Below are 18,300 nucleotides of genomic sequence, written 5' to 3' on the forward strand. Positions count from 1 at the left end.
GGCGCATACTTTGAATAAAATATTTGTTATCATTCTCTTGAAATAAATGTGTTTTTTTCTTGAAAAAATACCGGTTTCATATGTATACACCTGGTATACTACGTGATACATGATTGGGTATCAAGCTCTACGCCAAGAATAGTGGAAAAAGCCATTTTTATCCAAATTCTAAAAACTAATTTTCTTTCTTCTAGGAAATCATGAAAAAGAAAAAGTTCAAAACAAGTTATGATGATCAAAATCTGCGATCCGCAGTCCAGGAAAGAGTTCTCGAACAAGTGAAAGACATAATTGATTCCGTCTCCAAAGATGAAATTAATTCTCTCTATAATTTCATTGAACGCCGAAATTTAAAAATGATTAAATACCTCTTCCGGAAAGGCGTTTCATTCGAGGAAAATAATGCAGATGATCTTCCTCTACTGCACTTCGCCCTGGACCAAGAGGACTCAGACAAGAATTTAATTAAAGTACTTCTGCGCTGTGGTGCCAGCTTAAGTGCCAGAAACAAAGATGATTTAACTCCACTTCATTATTTATTATCAAAACCTGTTAAGACATCATCAGAAAAAATATTAAAAATTCTCCTGAAGTATGGATCTGATGTCAATGCCTGGTCATCATCAAAAAAAGAGACTGTTCTCCACACAGCTGTTAGAAACGGAAATAGTTCAGCGGTAGATCTTCTTTTAATGTATGGTGCTGATATTAATATTAAGGACGGGAAAAATGAAACAGCTTTCAGGCATTCTGATCGCAAACAATCTATGGAAAGAAGCAATATCAATGCTGATATTTCCAGTTCTTTAATGATGGAAGTGATCAGGCTGCAAGTTGCTGATCAGTTTATCGATCAACAAAATTTAGATACACTCATGGGAACGCAACTCAACGATCAGATTTGTTTAATCGAAATTAGAAGAATGAGAAATACTGATATTGCTCAGGGTGTCAAACTCTTTGATATTTTGGTAGCAAATGAGAAGAAACTAATTAGTTGTGTTAGAAATCCCTTGATTTGGACATTTTTTCAATGTAGGGTGAAGAAAAGATTTTTCATATACAACACGATATTGAAATTTAGGATAAAAAAGGGAAAGGAGAGGATTATTTTGTTGGAAAAATGTGAGGAACCTTTTAGGAAAGCTTTGAATTGGGAAGCGCCTTTTCTTGTGGTGGATAAAATATTTAGTTTTTTGAGCCGAACGGATTTGAGAAGCTTTTATGCTGCTTGTCATCCAGAAAGTTTCATGGAGAAATTAATATAGGGTTAAATCTAGTTACAAAATCAGAGCGAATCAGAGCGACTAGCTTCATCGCGATGGATGTGTGTATGAGCATGCCCCTACTCGCTCTCTGATTGGCGGGCCTTTTTCACGGAGCGCGACTCTCATTGGGCGAGCGCTTTGTTGTTTGGGCTTTTTGTCACGGATCAAAAAATTTCAAACAGTACAGTGAGAATCCTTCTCCTTACCTGATTGATTAATAGTATTTAAGCTATTATTATCATAACACATGTTTTATAAACTTTTTTAAAAAAGGACAATACATTCTGTTTATATTCTTTTAAGCATATTACATTAATTGTAAGTTATGTTTACCTCTAAAAATCATAAATTTTTTAGACTTTTTTAAATTACAATGTATTAATGAGGAGTTTTAATTCTAAAAGAGGACATTGTAATTGTAAACGATTTTTTTAATATTGAAAAATAATTATTTTTTAATTTATAAACTTTTTCTCAATTTCAAAGAGATGGAAAAAATGAAATTAATGGACAAAAACTTAGAATATATTTATTTAGGAAATGTGTATATATACTGCTGTCACTGGTAAAAAGATATTAAAAATAAAAATTTTAATATTGTTGGTTTTGTAAATTTCAAAGTATGTCGAAAAGAATCTACAAGATTTTAAGACAGTTTTTTATTTTTCAGAATTTACAAAAATTTTTAGGAAAACTTTGAATTATTTCAAAAAATACGTTGAAGGTTATGAATTAAAATAAAAATTAATTTGAAGAAGATTAAAAAAAGAATGTTAACAAATTGTAGATTTTTTTAAGATTTCGAGCAACAAAATTTAGAAGCTTTTCAACAATTCTTTAAAAATAGTTTCAAAATAATAAAAAGATTTTCTTAAAAATATTAGGTAAACTTTAGAATATTTTTTTAATATATTTTTAAAAAATTACAAAAGTTTAACGCAATTTTATGAATTTTCTAGAATTTGGTCAATAAATTAGTTTTGAGAAAATATTTCCGAAAATCTGGAAAAAGAATCCTGAAGGTTTTAATTTAATTTTTTTATTTTTATTTTAGGAAAAATGTAAATCATTTCAGAAGGTATTCAGAAGTTTCGAAAAAATTCAGAAAATAATTTAAAATTTAAAAAGATTTCAATAAATTAAAAAGAAAGTGTAGATTTTTCAAATGGAAGTTTGATAGTTTGTAAGGGTTTCGGAAGGTTTCGAGAAAAAAATTCTTAAGATTCACGGGAAATTTTTAATTGATTTAAAACAAATTATTTTTTAGGGAATATTTAAGAAAATATTTTTTAATTTCCAAAATGTTAAAAAAAGAATCTGAAAAATTCTAATTAATGCTAATTAATTTTGCAGTATTTTGCATACATGTTAGGAAGAATTTGAATAATTAAAAAAAATATTAAGAAGAATCAGAAGTTTTGAATAGATTGTAAAAGAATTAAAAACTGGAAAAGATTTTTCAAAAGTAAACAAAATGTAAATTTTCAAAGATTTAAAACAAAAACTGTAGAAGGTTTTGAAAAATGTTGAGAGACTTCAAGAGAATAAAAAAATTTTCGTCAGAAAAATGTAGATTCCTGATGATTTCAAAAAGCATTTGGAAGCTTTTTAAGAAGTTTAGAAGGTTTCAGTAAAATGAGCCAATTTTTTTTATGATTCCTAAGAAAATTGTTAATGGATTTTATGTTATAAAATAAATTTCAAAACATTTCAAAAGATTGAAGAATTTTTCTAAGAATCTGCATTATCAGCAGAAAGATGGCAACGGCCGATCAGTATAGATATCTTTTTTAACCACCGTGAAAATATAAATCAACACTATCGATTTACACACCTAAAATATTTTCAAAAATGCAAACAATATTTTTTAATAAATCCTAAATATCATATTTTCCGTGATGAATGTCTTTTGATTAAATAAACGGAAAATGGGAAATGGTCCTAGTTAAATTCTTTGCATAGCGCGGAGAATGTACCAGTATAATTAGAATAATGATTGCATATAGTCAGTTAATAATATTGTATATAGTCACTTTTATTAATAAACTAATTCGATACTTATATTTGAGTTCAATATTTTCATTAAAAATATTAGTTCCCTAATTAAAGAAAATAGTATAAAAATTATAGTATAGTGCACTGGCAACATTCGTGAATAAAGCAAATGCCATTGATGAGGCAGGAATCATCTAAATCAGTGACCATGTGTGCTTTAAATTCCGATTCAATAGTCTCCTCATTCCCAAGTTCTTTAAAATTCTCCCCAGAAAGTTCCTCGTCATTCCCCTGCGGTTTTATCTCAATCTTGTAGCAATCGAACCTTAACGAATTTGTCTGCAGCAACTTTATATTTCTTCTATGATTATGAAACTTTGAATCCCAAAAAGTATCATCCATTAGAGCATATTTAGATTTCATAGGAAGAGCTACTAAGTTTTTCAACGATTCCGTGTCACTAAAAGTTGGAAATGATGTAAGTGGTATAAGGGTTTCAAAAAAGTTAACAAACAGATTTAATTGTTAACAAAATTAATTTTCTTAAAGTTAATTAGGAGTCCGATCATTTAGCAGATCTTTCTAAACGGGACTGTCATGTAATTGATATGGGACCTACAGCTCAAGCTCGAAATATGCGAGCGCTCCAAAGATACGAGCATTCCGACTCCAAAAAAGCGAGCAAAATTTTTTGCGCTCTACTCCCGCTCTATTTAAGAGTCAGGCGCGCACGAGTGCGCGCTGCCTTTAACTAGACTTGCGCGTGGACGTAGTACCCGTGTGCGTTCTCATGTATTACCCCCGAAATCTAAACGTCGCAGGAGATGGAGGCCCTTTAACGCTCGAATCTTTGGAGTTCCCGATTCCCAAGCTTCTCCTATCTTCGGAGTTCGAGTATATGACTGTTGTAAACCTGTTCAAGGAGTAGCGATCCCGCTTCGGCCAACGAAATATAGGTAAATGATCTAAAGTTTTTCATGAGATCTCCTAATGACCCGCTCTTCACGGATTTTTTGACGCTTATCACAATGTAGGCTTTTTAGTCAAGGTAGTGGAGACAATCTGGTTTCAATCCCATTTACCGGATATTAAAAGATCTCCATTTAATAAACAAAGCCTCGCATATTTAAGGTCCACCGACTAGCCCTGCTTTTGCCAGTCGTAGTTAATCCTGACCCAACACAATATTACAAGCATCAAGTACATCCAAAGAACGCAGGCGCCTGGTGAACGTGGTGCTGACAAAGCAGAGATAGACCGGCGAAGATGAAAATGTATTGGCTAGCAGATAAGCAAAGCTGCATATAAGTGATCAGGGGAAAATAAGTAAAATTTTTGCAGCTGACTTAAAAGGACGCTTCCTAGAATACATAAAGTGTTACCATAGAAGCGATGCATACCAGCAGTTGTTCCAAAATTTGAATAAAGAAGTAGGCGTAGATCAACGGATCCCACATCAACCTGAAAGACGCCGGAAAAGAACATTTCTCCTACAGTAACATCTACCGGATGAGAATGAAGAGGGTACGTTAGCCATTTTCATCGCATCTGTAGAAAGGTCAACCACATATAAAATAGAATTTACATCCAGGAGCGGCATGTACGAAGGGATAAGGAAACAAAAAGGAACCCATTGCAACGAAAAAAGAGCGCAGACGAGACTACGCTAAACCTTAGATTCTCTGGAATGACGATTGAAAGAGGTGCATTAACAATATTTCAGATGGGCCCTCAAATACCATCACAATTGAGGAAGGAGTAAAGGAAATTTTGAAACCTATTACAAAGAAAGAGAGTAAACATGTAAGCTATCAAAGAAAAAGCAGCTGGACTGTTATGCACCCTAAATCTCTTTACGTAGTGTGAAAGACTACCAGAGATCCTATGGGAATCTCGCACTATCTTTATATCTAAGGAAGGACATGAGGAAGAGTCTGATAAGTGCAGGACATTCATTATGTCGCGCATGATTGTGTGAGCTTTCCACCGCATACTCGCAAGATGCGCAGCCTAGGCTGCTATACCCATTGACGTGCGCTAGAGAAGATTCAGGCACATGTAGACGACTTCAGAGACAATGCCTTTGATTTGGATATGATTCTGACAACACCATCTGTGGCTCAAACTGCTCTATATGGCATCAGCTTGGCATCCATCCCTCTGAGCAGCGATGAGTTCCTTCGTCCTACCATAGAGTTTTATCCGATAAGTCCAACGCACCCCTAGTGGACTAGTGGACAATATGACTTTCGAAACGCATACTTCCATGCTCTTATGGCTAATTCAGTTTTAGAATACTTTCTTCAAGGTAGGTTGCATCAATATTACGGAGAAACAGTGTGGTTGCATTAAGGAAGGCAGACCAATAACTTCCCAGAAACAACGGATGTTTTAAGAGAGTTGAGAGATAAATCGATATAAACAACAAGGTCTATAACCCAGTATATGGAGGTGGCCTTCTCCGCTCCGTCGAAACACTTGGAAAACATCCTTGGATTAGCGACAGAACAAAATTCCTGAATGGCAGGGATAATAACTCCTGTCCCTTAAGAATTAGTACTTAACCAACTAAATCACGCACCTTTTGAAGAAGGCACGTAGATAGAAGCTGCCCAGCAGGTTGCATTGCAGCAGAAACCCTAAATCCCATAAACTAGATATGCTTCCGGATACATGACATGCGAATCGCATGGCACGATGCAGTATCCAACAAAGTCGCCCAACATTTACGAGACAAGGGGTTTTTAGTACTCTTAGGAACCCTGCATAAAAACCGCTGAGGGTCTGTGAAAACCAGATCTAGTCTATTCAAATCTATTCTGTATTTGTAGCAGAGGCTCAAATTTTCGGTGAGCAACCCTGTAATGGAAAGGAGCAAGGTCACCAGAGTCAGCACAGCTCGCTTGAGATGAATATTTGCCGGAAAAGACTTTCGTGTCGTGAGACCCATAATAAATTGCATAGCCGCATTCCGCTTCTTCAACAGCTTAACAACAATAGCACCATGGAAAAGAGTAGGGGTTAGATAAATCGTACTATGAACGAAAAATATGGGTGCCGTCTCGCGGATCTGAGGCGTACATAGAAAAATTTTAAAGACAAGCTCAGGGATCGAAAACAGGACATCAAACGTGAAGTCCAAACATCTAATCGCCTGAGACATCCTCAAAGTTCTTAAAATTTCTTTTGCTACAATTGAAGATGTACATGTCCATTGACCTTACGAGAATATATGATATGGCATATTGGGAAAGACTACTTTCTTTTTACTCCGCCATCCATGGAGTGGGTTGCCGTTTTGTGCTTGATGGGGACTCAAAGCTTAAGGTGCGATCCGAACCACCAGAACCTCAGTAAAAGTCTCAGTAAAAGCCTGAGACATCGAAGCTCTTAGTATTTCTTTTGACAAAATTAAAAGGGTCCTTCTACACATGGCTCTGCCGGTATATATCATCAGTCTTTTTTCTTGTTTTACTTATAAATAATCTAATTGTAAGACCATAAGGAAAGTAAAACATACTTTATAATCGGTGTGATTGACTTCAAAATTAAGTTTTTTTGCATGACAGTGGTCTGATTCCATCTTTCAATCACGGAAGTGGATTGCTGATTTGCAACATTTTCTGGCTTTGAATATTTCTGGATTATTGAGCCTTTCTGTTCAGAATCCATTTTATCTATCGAAATTTGAAATCTTCCACCATCACTTAAATTTTGATTTTCTTCAACCGAATCGTAAAATATTTCTAATGGTCGTCTTCGGGTAGCTGTCAGTCCGTTGTTTGTGATCCTGGCATCCTTTCCATGTAGATGATGAAATCTCAAGGTTTTTTGAAAATTAGCGTCCACAATTGTAGCTTGAACTGCTTGTCCATGCAAATTGATAAAGCCGTAAACTCCTTCAGTAATAGTTGTCACATCTCCTTGATCCTCGCCATTTATGTAAAAGTGGAGGATAGAACTGTCATTTTTCATTACCCCTACCCTGTCGCCAACTTGTAACTTATCCAGGTTTTGACCATAGTGATATATAAATGCGATCCCATTATGCATCACTCCATGACCAGTCATGATCCACGTATCAGATCTTACAAATGAAAATCATCAAGGGAATGGAGTGAGAAATTATTTGAAGTAATTTACCTGGAATGCATGATACAGGGAAATGCCAATTCCATTGGAGAGTTGGTTGTAACGCCAATTTCGATAGATCCAATCCATTTAGTAATAATCTTGTCCAGTCGAACTTCAAAGAGCTCGTTCGTTCTCAAATGTCTTGAAGTTAGAACTACTCCCTTATTATAATCATTTACAGCACTAGAAAATATATTTTTTAAAGATCTAGATATTATCAAATTATAGGATTTAGATTATATTTAAGATTTTGTTTAAGAATAAATTAAAAAAAAATTTTAATGCATCTATTCATTATTTCCTAAGATTCGGTTTGTACATTTCTGACTTTTTTTACTTTTTAAAGAAAAATAATTTAAAATTGTATTATGTAAGTCCAATTATTAAACATTTTTAAAAACCAGTTTATTTTTTAATCGTACTATTTCAAAGTCTAATTGCGTAAAAAGAAATATTTAATTGCCAAAAATTTAGTTTAAAATTGAGAAAGTTAAGAATTATATAATTTTAAAAGCCCCCTTTGAAATTAAATAATTTTAGCTTAAGTTTAATAGAAGAAACGCCTTAATAATTGAATCGTTTTTAATTTAAAAAATGGACAATTCTAAATAAGAGAATTCATCTTCTACAAAAAATTTTAAATTAGAGTTTTACAAGAAAGAAATTATTATAGAAATTTGAGTTCTTTATCTAAAACTTTTACTTTGTACTCTCAGAGAAAGAAATTATTCAGCATGTCATGCTTCTCAGCCCTAAAATTTATTACACAATGTTTGAGATATAATTTACTTAATGTGAACACTTTTGTCATTTTTGATTATGTCAACCCAAGATCCACAACACTGATGAAATAATAATTTCTCCAAGGGCTTGTCTAAATTTTCTTCCTCCTTAAATCCGACTTTCATACTTTTTAGAGAGTTTTGAAAATGCGAATTTTTTTCTTCATTTTTTACCGTGCGAATCCTTGCGACCCTTTCAAAATTAACCTTTTTCATTTTCATATGAAAAGGTCAGTTTGACAAAAGCTGACATTATGAAAATGGCCTAACCCTTGTCTTTAAAAGCAGTAGGGAATGCTTGAAATAACACAACAGGATAAATTTCCTATTAAAATTGATTAAATAACGATGTGTATATGTAGAGAAAAAAATGTTAAAAACACTAAAAAAAACTCACTTAGACATAGCCAACTGAAGTGAGCTGAAGGACAACAAATATTTGGATCGAAAATTCCCAATTGAACTATCAAAGAGATGAACTTCTAACTAAAATGATGAATTATTATTTTAAAAAATAGATTTTCAGGAAATAAGTTTAATTTTTAACGAAGCAGTTGAATTTAGAACCAACAAAAAAATTTTCTTTGAAGAAAGAGAAAAAATGTTTGAATTTTTTAGCTAAAACATGAACTTTCTATTTTCTTTAGCTAAAGCGATGATTTTTTAACAAAAGCGTTAAATTTTTAATAAAAAAAATTTGCAGCCAAGAAACAAAAAAAAGTTCAACCAACTTGTTCAGTTTTTCACAAAGAAGATTAATTCTCTATAAAAAAGAGACATTTTTAACAAAATAGTTACATTTTAATTTTAAATAAAAAAAGTTAAATGCAACGACAAAAAAACGAATATTCGATAAAATAGTTCAATCATCCTGAACCAAAAAAGATTCATTTTAAAGCTAAAATTATAATGGATTTTCAACGATATTTTCAACCATATAGTTCAATTTTTTACCAAATTGTTCAATTTTTGAGCCAAAAGGACGAATTTTCTTCAAAAAAGTTGAATTTTTAAAAAAGACTTCAATTTTCAGCAAATAACACTAAGATAAATAGGTTGCTTACCTATTTCAAATATATACATAAAATTATAAAATATTTTATATATAAATATGTTAGTATTAAAATAAATTCCGTTATTTAGATTTTTAATGAAGTTTATTTCTGCGTTTAATAAAATATACAAATATAGAAAATCATTTCTGAAATTCGTAGAATGAAGAAAAATATTTTTTCTTTTGTCCTTCATCCAGAATATTAATATCAGCCTCACGCTTTAACAAAAAATTTATTGTAGTCACATTTTCTTTTTTAACTACCATTTGAAGAACACATTTCTATCCCTATCACAATATATTTCCTAACGTTTCAAAAATATGCCAAACTTTTTGCAAAAGGTACGCATATTCTGGAAAAATAATCTGTTCCAGGGTCGGTCAACTACGTAGGAAACAACGGACTCGTGTTTCAACGCCACCTCTGTCGGGCAGAGAAAATGAGCAGCATTCATGTGGCAGTGCACGTGTACATGCATATGCTGCTCTTTTGTGCGCCAGTACTCAGGAAAAAAGAATCCATTGAAAAGACGACTCTGTGAATTGCGTATCTGTCATTTGCAGATTCATAAAGTTAAAACAGAATCGGTTTGCGACTATGTGAATCGGTCATTTCTCAAGCAGCTCCGAATCTGCCATGTACTACAATGACGATTTCAAGCAAGGTTATATTGAATCCATTTCCTTCTTTTTTAATGAAACAGACTTTCTGGGGTTAAGCTGCCATAATTCACACGATATTTTAAATTGAAAAATTATTGAAAGATTAAGAGAAATCGTGCGCAGGTCTACTAGATTCATTTTGCTATTTCAGTTATTAGTCTTTTACGGCATATAAGTTAGTCAACAAAATGATAACGACTAAAAGTCTTTAAAAAACAAATCGTGTGAAAAACTACGAATCTTCCAACGCTTCGCGAACATTGCAATTCCGTTCTCCAGGGCTAACCTATAGCAGTGAGTCTGAGAAGTAAGTGCAGCTAAGCCCTGAATAAGTGAACTGCAATGTTCACGAAACGTCGGCAAGATTCGTAGATTTTCACACGATTTAAATCGGAAACATCTCCTTTTTATTATAATGAATCATCGTCAAAGCTATAAATCAATTTGTAAAGCTTTGTTTACAGCCTCTTGGCCCGCGCGCCCTAGGTCGTGATGGGTCCGTTTTTTGCCTATGGGATTTGACCTACCCTGATCTGTTCTGTCGAAAAAATATTTTTCTTATAGTTTCCGGTAATATTTCCTACCATTTTATGTGCAAAATTTCCGGAATTTCTTTTTAGATTGTACTTTCAAGCTCTGATGTTCACTAGAACTGGAAGTAGAACTAGCCTCTGATTCATGAGGTTCAATATGAAGCTGAGCCAGCGGAATGTCGAATGTGTCGCTTCGTTCATAGGGATTCAAACGAAACCCTAATCTCGCAGGTTGAAAATTAGGTAGATCTTGTTGATTGACAGGTGAGTTGGGATGATGAACCAATGATCTCTGCCGCAGAATATTATGCTGATCCTGATTAATGGAAATTTGAGCAAGATGTATCCGCTGTACCGTTTTCACAGCACTTTGAACGGCCCAGGAACCTATTTTCATTTCATTAGCCCACTCGCCGATGGCAATTAACCAATCATCGTCGGTAATATGCTGAGCCTCGAACTCCGTAACTTCAGGGTTTCTAGGGTCCCTTGGCTTTGGCTTGAGTATAGTGTATGCCCCATCCTGCATGTATGGAAGAATAACACGATCTTGGTTTACTGCAATGATTTCACGACGGTGCCTTATTTCTTCACCTTGAGGAATCTGAAGCCCTGGTATGTGGTACAGAGTAGGAGTCACACTGATGCGTGTAGGAGTTTCGTGAGTCCTAGATGATTGTAAACTTAATTCTGTAAAAATACAACAAAACTGTATAAAGGTAAATGAGAAAACCATTTTTCATATTCTTTGTGTTACATGCACATTGAACATATTGGTATAAAACTGTATCGATTTATCGGAATCAGGCTGCTGCTAGTAGAAAAGGATAGAGAGGAAAGGAAATTTTGAAATAGGAATGCTTCTCCCTTTATTTATCCACTAATGAATCTACATCACTCCCCTCGTCTCAGTCGAAAATACCTGTAAAAGTACCTGGGAGGATCCTGGTAATGTTCCTCAACACGAACCTGTAAAGGTAAGCTTGACGGTTCCTGTACAGGAATTCGGCGAAAGAAACTGTACATGATCTAGCAAAGGAAACCTGTATGCAAGCTAACCTTTAAATGTTCCTGTACAAATTCCTTCAAGGAGAGAATTTACAAGCGGGTTCATACCAGAACTTATTCAAGATCCTATACATTAACCTGCATAAGAACTAATTTGCGAGGGTTCGCTAGTGGTTTCACTCTCTCGATAGTGAGTTCCATCTTCAAGAAAAGAAAAGGAAAGCAACTTTATAGCTGTAAGCAACATGAGTATTCGGGATGGTTTTCTTTAAAGGACCCTGTTTATCAAGTAGGCTTAGTTTTAAACCATTTATTTCTAAGAACTTAAAGCAAAATAGTTTCATCACTTTAAAAGCGAAAAATTTATAATGAATACTTTTAACAGTTTAGGAATCGTTTCTTTTTAGAACGATCCCTCTCATAGCTCGGCAGTACTCAAACTCGCCATCGGTCACACTTATTACACACACGCATACTCTAGTTAAATTTCAGCGTTCATATTTATTGTGCTCGCAGTTTTCACGCATTCTTACACACCTCTAACAGACTCCATAAGTGTTTCTGTACAAAAATCCGCGCCTCACTATACTTTTTATAGGAACCTATTCAGCAACCTACACCGTCAAGATAACCTGAACCGGTTTGTGTCCAGGAACATGTCCAGGATCATCCGAAAATCCTATACAGGAATTTTCAGGAGGGGTGTACCCCCACCCCCATTACTCTCCGTTTCAACAGAACTTTATCCCTTTTCTCTTCGAACCACTCAGAGGGTACGCAATTTGGCACGTCTTCACGACATCGTTACATCATTAAGAAAACTTTACGACATCCTACGTTTATGTCTTTAAGATGCCTTTACGATATCGTAAAAACGTCGTATAATCGGACGATGTCTTTACGTTATCGTAAAGACACCGTAACCGCATACATAACATGTATCCTATGTCCTATATCCTATGTCCATCTTTACTATGTCCGTAACGGACATAGGATCTCGTTAAATTGTCGCAAAGATGTCGTAACGATATCATAAAGACGTCAGAAAATTTTTTGCCCCCTAGGCACTTATCCTAACACTTTTTATTTTAGGTTTTGAACAATTTTCTCTTGTAGTACGTGGAAGAAGATCGAAAAGGTTTGGGTTATTTTGGGTAATTTCTTGATGAAGACTGAGCTCAATCGCTTGAAAATCTTATTCTGTTGACAATAGCTTATATCTATGTTCTAAGAGCTCTGCCATGTGCCATTAATGATAATGAGAAAGAGGGAATAATGTTGCCTGCGGAAACAAATGTAATACATTCCGGATTTCTATATTTAAAATTAAGTAAACCCAAAGCCAACACCATAAGACAAGATTTTTGCATACCAAAGATTCAATTACAAGTATTGCATTGTTTTAATCCTGAGCAAATACCTGAAGGTTGTAATTCCAAAGTGGACCATAAATCAGGAAGGCCGGAGTCTCGCCTGAACCTTCAGCGAAATAGGAAGTGTTTACAATCCGGCTCGGGCACGAGAATTTACTACGGTGCATGGTAGTTCAATTTAGCAATCGCAAGTACGAAAACTCCTAATCAGCGCTGCGCTAGTTTATACTGATAAGATATTGCAGTTGCACTATCCTTGAATATGACCTTGACCCTATTTTTGACAGTTGCAATCGAAAGAGCGGAAATTTTACGTCCAAATATGTACTCAGGTCATGGATCCTTGAAGGTCAAGCTCAAAGTCAAATTCAAAGTTACCACTTTATTTCTTGTTAAAAGTTACTCCAAGAATGACCTCGATCTTTTTCGTAAGCATATGAGCCGAAGCATTACGGATTGGTCAAGTCTAAAAAAAAAGTCTAAAAAAGTATTTAAAAAAAGCTCAAGGTCAAGTTCGTTACTTTTTGGACACCATGTATGTGTATAAGTATAGTTGTAGGTGCCGTCAGTGTATTTTCGACGAAATTGTATTCTTATTGACTGTAATTGTTTCTCGAGCGTCAGTTATTCTTTCATGGCTTTCCTGTAAATTTACTTACATTTTCTACCGAGCTCTCGTCCGCGTTTTACCCAACTGATCAGTAATATTCACCTAACGTTTAATATATTTTACAATTACGTGCTTTAAAATGACAACCACTTGGTACAGTATTAATTAAAGTTTACAATGTTTGTGAATAAAGTATTACCGAAATTCGTTTTTCCAAACTCAAAATAAAACTTTATCAAAGTGTCTATACGTCTCATGTTTACCGAAATAAATTTGGTGAAGTTTCACGAACAATTTTTCTCCGTGTATATATAAACCCTGAAGATATAACTAACCCTCCCAACAATATGAAAATAGAGTATAACAACTAGAGTAAAATAGAGTATAACAATACTACACAGTGGATCAAGATCCAAAAGGTAAATAAGGACTCACGCACAGATGCATTGAACAACACTCAAGCTACTCAAAATCAAAATAATGGAAATATGGATAATGCGAAAACAGAACCTTCATCCTCTCTCAAGTATATAAAGCCCCTTTCAATTACACAGAACAGTGCAAGATTTAAAAGAAAGCATAGCCTACTATTCAGCTCTACACTGTCCAATCATAACGATGAACAAGCAAAGGTGAAAAACTCAGCAAACCCCGTCGAAGACAGTACTTCAATCAAAGCCCAAGAACAGCGCATAAGGAAAATAATGAAAAAGGCATGTCCTCAAGAAGCAATTGATGGTCCGCTTGCTCCAGCCAAGAATTTCTTTTTAATAAACCTCAATAAATATCCGCTTGGCTTCAAAAAATAAGCATCCCTTCTCAGAGAGTTCTACGGAAGCTCGAAAATGCAAGAGGTAGCTATAAAATACACTACTGACACATCGAACCTAATCACCATTCTTAGAAACGCTTACACTAAAAAAATTCTGGTTGATTTAAATAGAATTCTGGTTAACTCAACTAGAATAGTGTTAAATATGCCCTTATTAAAAATTCTGGCTAAAAGTATCAGAAGTTTCTGGTGGATAATTTTCTGGTTAATGTTACCAGAAATTCGGGTAAATGTAACCAAAAGTTCTGGTAAGGTTAACCAGAAATATATACTAGACCGTTTTCTGGTAGCTTAAGAATACAACGTTCTGGTCAACATTACCAAATGTTCTGGTAAACTTAACCAGATGTTCTGGTAAACTTAACCAGATGCTCTGGTAAACTCAACCAGATATTCTGGTAGATGTAGATTTTCGATACTCTTCTATTTTCATGGAGTCTTTCTAACCCCCTCTGAAATTAAAAGGACTACATGTTACATTTTCACAAAGAAAATAATCCAACAAAATTTTCCGACAACAAAGTGCAGCAACTATGTTCCACTTCGCTATAATGTCGCCTCCCTATATAAATAGTTGACTATACGTAGTCATAAATGGCGATGGATACAACGCTAGAAGCAAAAGTAGTGTATTGTTGATGCGTTCTGTTTCGGAAACTATTCTTCAAGACCATTTTGTTCGTGATTTTGCATCAAATACATGTAGATCACTTGGTCAATATCCACATTCTCAAACATTCACTTTATTTATTTATTTACAATGTTAATATTTTAGACAATATTTTTCAAAGGCACCAAGAAAACCTTTGCCTAGTTTGGAAATATTCTTGTAGCACTGATGTTTATACAGATAACGCCCAATTTCTTCTTATAACAGAACTAAATTCACGGTTTACTATAATGATTTATATTTATTTAACTGAAAATACAATTTAAAAATCGTGATTGTTCGAGAATTGGACATTTACGCCAAAGCGTGAATTGTGACATCCAGCAAAATGACATGAGACAAAAAACAGGTTTCTGGAAATGGACAAAATATGGTGACACTTCTGTTAACAGAAATATTAACCACAACAGTTTTAACCAGAAAAAATCAACTAGCGTTCATTAACTAGAACTTTCTAGTTATATTAACCATAATTTCGGATTGAAATAACTAGAAATTTTTTAACCAGACGCGTCTACCCTAGTAAAAATGCCGAATAGGTTATCAATAGAAACTGTTTGAAACCATATAGGATGCAGATAGCTTTCTATGTGGTCTTACGTGGTTCTTAAGAGCCTTTTTATTTGAATATGGTTTCTAATGGCTTGTATTCGGCAATTATACGGCTACTGACACCAAAATTAACTTAAATTTATTTTCCTAATAGGCTCTATTAGGCACGGATTTACTTTTAAAACACGACTGGGAATATTATTAAGTACAAGATGCTTCTCTATGTGGCCTTATGAGCTTTTTAATGGTCAAATGGAATTCTATTTATCAAATATAAATTTGAAGATCTACATTGAAAGTGGCCCTAAAAGGAATCTAATAGGTTCTGCTTTCTTACGAATGCCAAAAGTTAAAAATTGCTGTTCTAAGAGGTTTTATTAGGATTTGTAGTGGTAAATCGAGATTAAATTAATCAGATATTAAAACTCAAAATAATGGTTTATAAAATTGATCTATGAAGCACCTTTTAGGTTCTCCTTTCTCGCGAACTGCACAAGTAAAAAATTGCTTCTCTAAGAGGTTCTCTTAGGAATTTCAATGGGAACTCGGATTAAAATTAAACGGACATTAAAATTCAAAATAATGTTTTCAAAGTAGCTCTACGAGACGCTTATTAGGTACTGCTTTCTAACGAATAAGACAAGTTTAAAATTGCTGTTCTGAGATATTCTATTAGGATTTCTTATGCCAAATCCTGATCAAAGCCACTTCACAAGTCACTCCGGACCAGATAAATACCAGTCAGAAAACTAGTGGACATCCACTTAGGTGCCACTCATCACCCAATAGTTAATGCATTACAGATTCTACATAAATACACATTAGCGGCTAGTCAGATCCACATCAGAAGTTCTTACGCTCTAAAAAGATGGCAAATAGAAACCGAAAACAAAATCCGTTTAGATGCTATTTAGGACCCTATAAGTAATGCGTTGCGAGTACCGAGTACACAACACATGAGATCCTAATCGAAGCCACTTTACAAGTTACTGTGGACCAGATAAATACTAGTCAGAAACCCAATAGACATCCACTTAGTTGCCACTAAGGACCCAGGAGTTAAGGAATTATAAATCCAAATACAAACACATTAGATCCTAATCAGACCCACGTTAAAAGTTCCTGCGCACCAAATAGATGGCAATTAGAAGCCAAATATAAAATCCATTTAGATTCCACTTAGGAGCCACTACGTAATGAATTGCGAGTACCGAATCAACAGCACATCCGATGCTAACCGAAGCCACTTTGCAAGTCACTCCGAGCCAGATAGAAACCAAATAGAAAAAACATTCAAGATTCACTTAGGAGCCAATAGTTAATGCGTTAAAAATACAAAATGAACACATATTAGAGCCTAATGATATCCACATTGAAAGTTCCTCCGCTTCAAATAGTTGGCAATTAGAAACCGAATAGAAATCCGTTTAGATGCCACTTAGGAGCCGATATGTAATGAAATACGAATGCCGAATAAACAACACATCCCATGCTAATCCAAGTCACTTTGCAAGGCACTACGAACCAGATAAAATCCAGTTAGAAACCGAATAGAAAAACCAATTAAGTTCTTTTATGCTTAATTATACTTAAATTTAAAAAGAAAAAAATCACCCAGATGCAAACTTTTAAAAATTTAATTTTTTCTGAAAAAATATAAAACATTTGGTGTCTTAAAAATTTGAAGAGAGTTTTTCTTAAAGACAGATTTAATTTAAAATCATTTAAGTACGTTTAACAATCATATATAACAAATCCAGCTTCAAAAACTTTTTTTCTAATTTCTAAAGTATCGGATGAATGCCGTCAAACATTTATGATATCGCACTCAGCGTGGCATCTTAGCTATTGGAATTAGGCGTTCGACTTATAAGCGTGTGGTGCGTGCGTTCGATTCTTGGTGCTTGCGGATATTTTAATAAACTGCGTTTGTCTTTAGTTATTAGTAATAAGCTTCTCTAGGCAAATTTAACAATTACTTTAGTTTTAGAATAACGTGTGGAGTATAGTTGAGAAGAATCGACTGTCAATAAAAATACGAGAAAACGTAGGAGAGTTTGTCAGAGGCTTCAGAAAGGTGTAAAATCTTAAGATTCAACTTTTGCAACGAAAATGTATTTTACATTTGGATTAATATTTTCCTTCTTTGAATCAAAAATTTATGGTAATAGATTATGGCAATGTGCTAGTTAAACTTTTTACTATTGTAACATAGCATCACACTTCAGAATTTAAAGCATGATCAATTTTTTAATAATTAAAAAAAAATTTTTTTGAATCAACATTGATTCGGAAGTATTTTTTTTTTCTCAGTGTGTGAGGGACCAAATAGAAAAACGATTAGGTTTCGCTTAGGATCCAAGAAGTAGTGCATTGCGAGTACCTGATACACAACACATCAAATCCTTATCATATCCAGTTCAAAAGTTTCTAGAAAACGAAAAGGAAACCATATAGAATGGGAGTACAAATACCACTTTCAAAGGTAGTAGGACCTATTAGAAGGAAGACCTATTAGGTTTCTATATGTATTCTATTAGGCATTTTTACTAGGGTAGTAACTTTAACTAGAACTTTTTTTAGTGTGTCCCCACCTCGTTGATCGCAAACTGAAAGTTCGCATTATAAAAATTAATAAAGGGCTTAGGATCCTCGACACTGCAGATGAACCCTGTTCAAATGACGAACAAGAATTCTGCAGTTCGGAATCTTTACTAGGCAGTTTGATAAGTCCCTGAAAAATGAAACACGGAGACGTTTTTTTGGCCAAAGTCGGTTTTACTTTTCAACATACTCTCCTTTTAGGTCGATACAGCGAGTCCAACG

General features: G+C 34.2%; 2 protein-coding genes across 4 annotated transcripts in view; one reads left to right on the forward strand and one right to left on the reverse strand.

Moving 5' to 3' along the window:
* LOC117173501 (putative ankyrin repeat protein RF_0381) overlaps positions 1 to 1,533 on the forward strand; it is a 10,367-nt gene extending 8,834 nt beyond the window's left edge. Inside the window, exon 2 of the mRNA XM_033362117.1 lies at positions 195 to 1,533. Coding sequence (XP_033218008.1) covers positions 195 to 1,268 — 1,074 coding nt within the window. The 3' untranslated portion in view covers positions 1,269 to 1,533. The remainder of the gene's footprint in view (positions 1 to 194) is intronic.
* Positions 1,534 to 3,306: 1,773 nt separating this feature from the next.
* On the reverse strand, positions 3,307 to 8,665 carry LOC117173500 (neuralized-like protein 4). Of its 3 annotated transcripts, XM_033362114.1 has the most exons (5): positions 8,577 to 8,665; positions 8,187 to 8,504; positions 7,407 to 7,580; positions 6,784 to 7,350; positions 3,307 to 3,723 (listed from the first exon to the last, which is right to left on the reverse strand). In XM_033362114.1, exons 2-5 carry the CDS (start codon positions 8,399 to 8,401, stop codon positions 3,393 to 3,395), a joined length of 1,287 nt encoding a protein of 428 aa, XP_033218005.1. In that variant the 5' UTR covers positions 8,402 to 8,504; positions 8,577 to 8,665; the 3' UTR covers positions 3,307 to 3,392. The 3 variants fall into 3 exon arrangements, with proteins under 3 accessions (XP_033218005.1, XP_033218007.1, XP_033218004.1); XM_033362116.1 differs by lacking the exon at positions 8,577 to 8,665 and having other exon boundaries at positions 8,354 to 8,570; XM_033362113.1 differs by lacking the exon at positions 8,577 to 8,665 and having other exon boundaries at positions 8,187 to 8,570.
* Between the last annotated feature and the right edge of the window lie 9,635 nt (positions 8,666 to 18,300).

The sequence above is a fragment of the Belonocnema kinseyi genome, chromosome 5 (genome assembly GCF_010883055.1).
Source record: "Belonocnema kinseyi isolate 2016_QV_RU_SX_M_011 chromosome 5, B_treatae_v1, whole genome shotgun sequence".
In the NCBI taxonomy this organism is placed as follows: Eukaryota; Metazoa; Arthropoda; class Insecta; order Hymenoptera; family Cynipidae; genus Belonocnema; species Belonocnema kinseyi.

What these genes read in the sequence shown, in the direction of transcription:
- LOC117173500 (XM_033362114.1), bottom strand. Translation starts at nt 8,401, where the DNA reads ATGAAAATGAAAAAGGTTAATTTTGAAAGGGTCGCAAGGATTCGCACG. An exon ending in CCCTGTATCATGCATTCCAG is followed by an intron (nt 7,351 to 7,406) that starts GTAAATTACTTC and finishes TTCATTTGTAAG; the next exon opens with ATCTGATACGTGGATCATGA. An exon ending in TCAATCACACCGATTATAAA is followed by an intron (nt 3,724 to 6,783) that starts GTATGTTTTACT and finishes TCCAACTTTTAG; the next exon opens with TGACACGGAATCGTTGAAAA.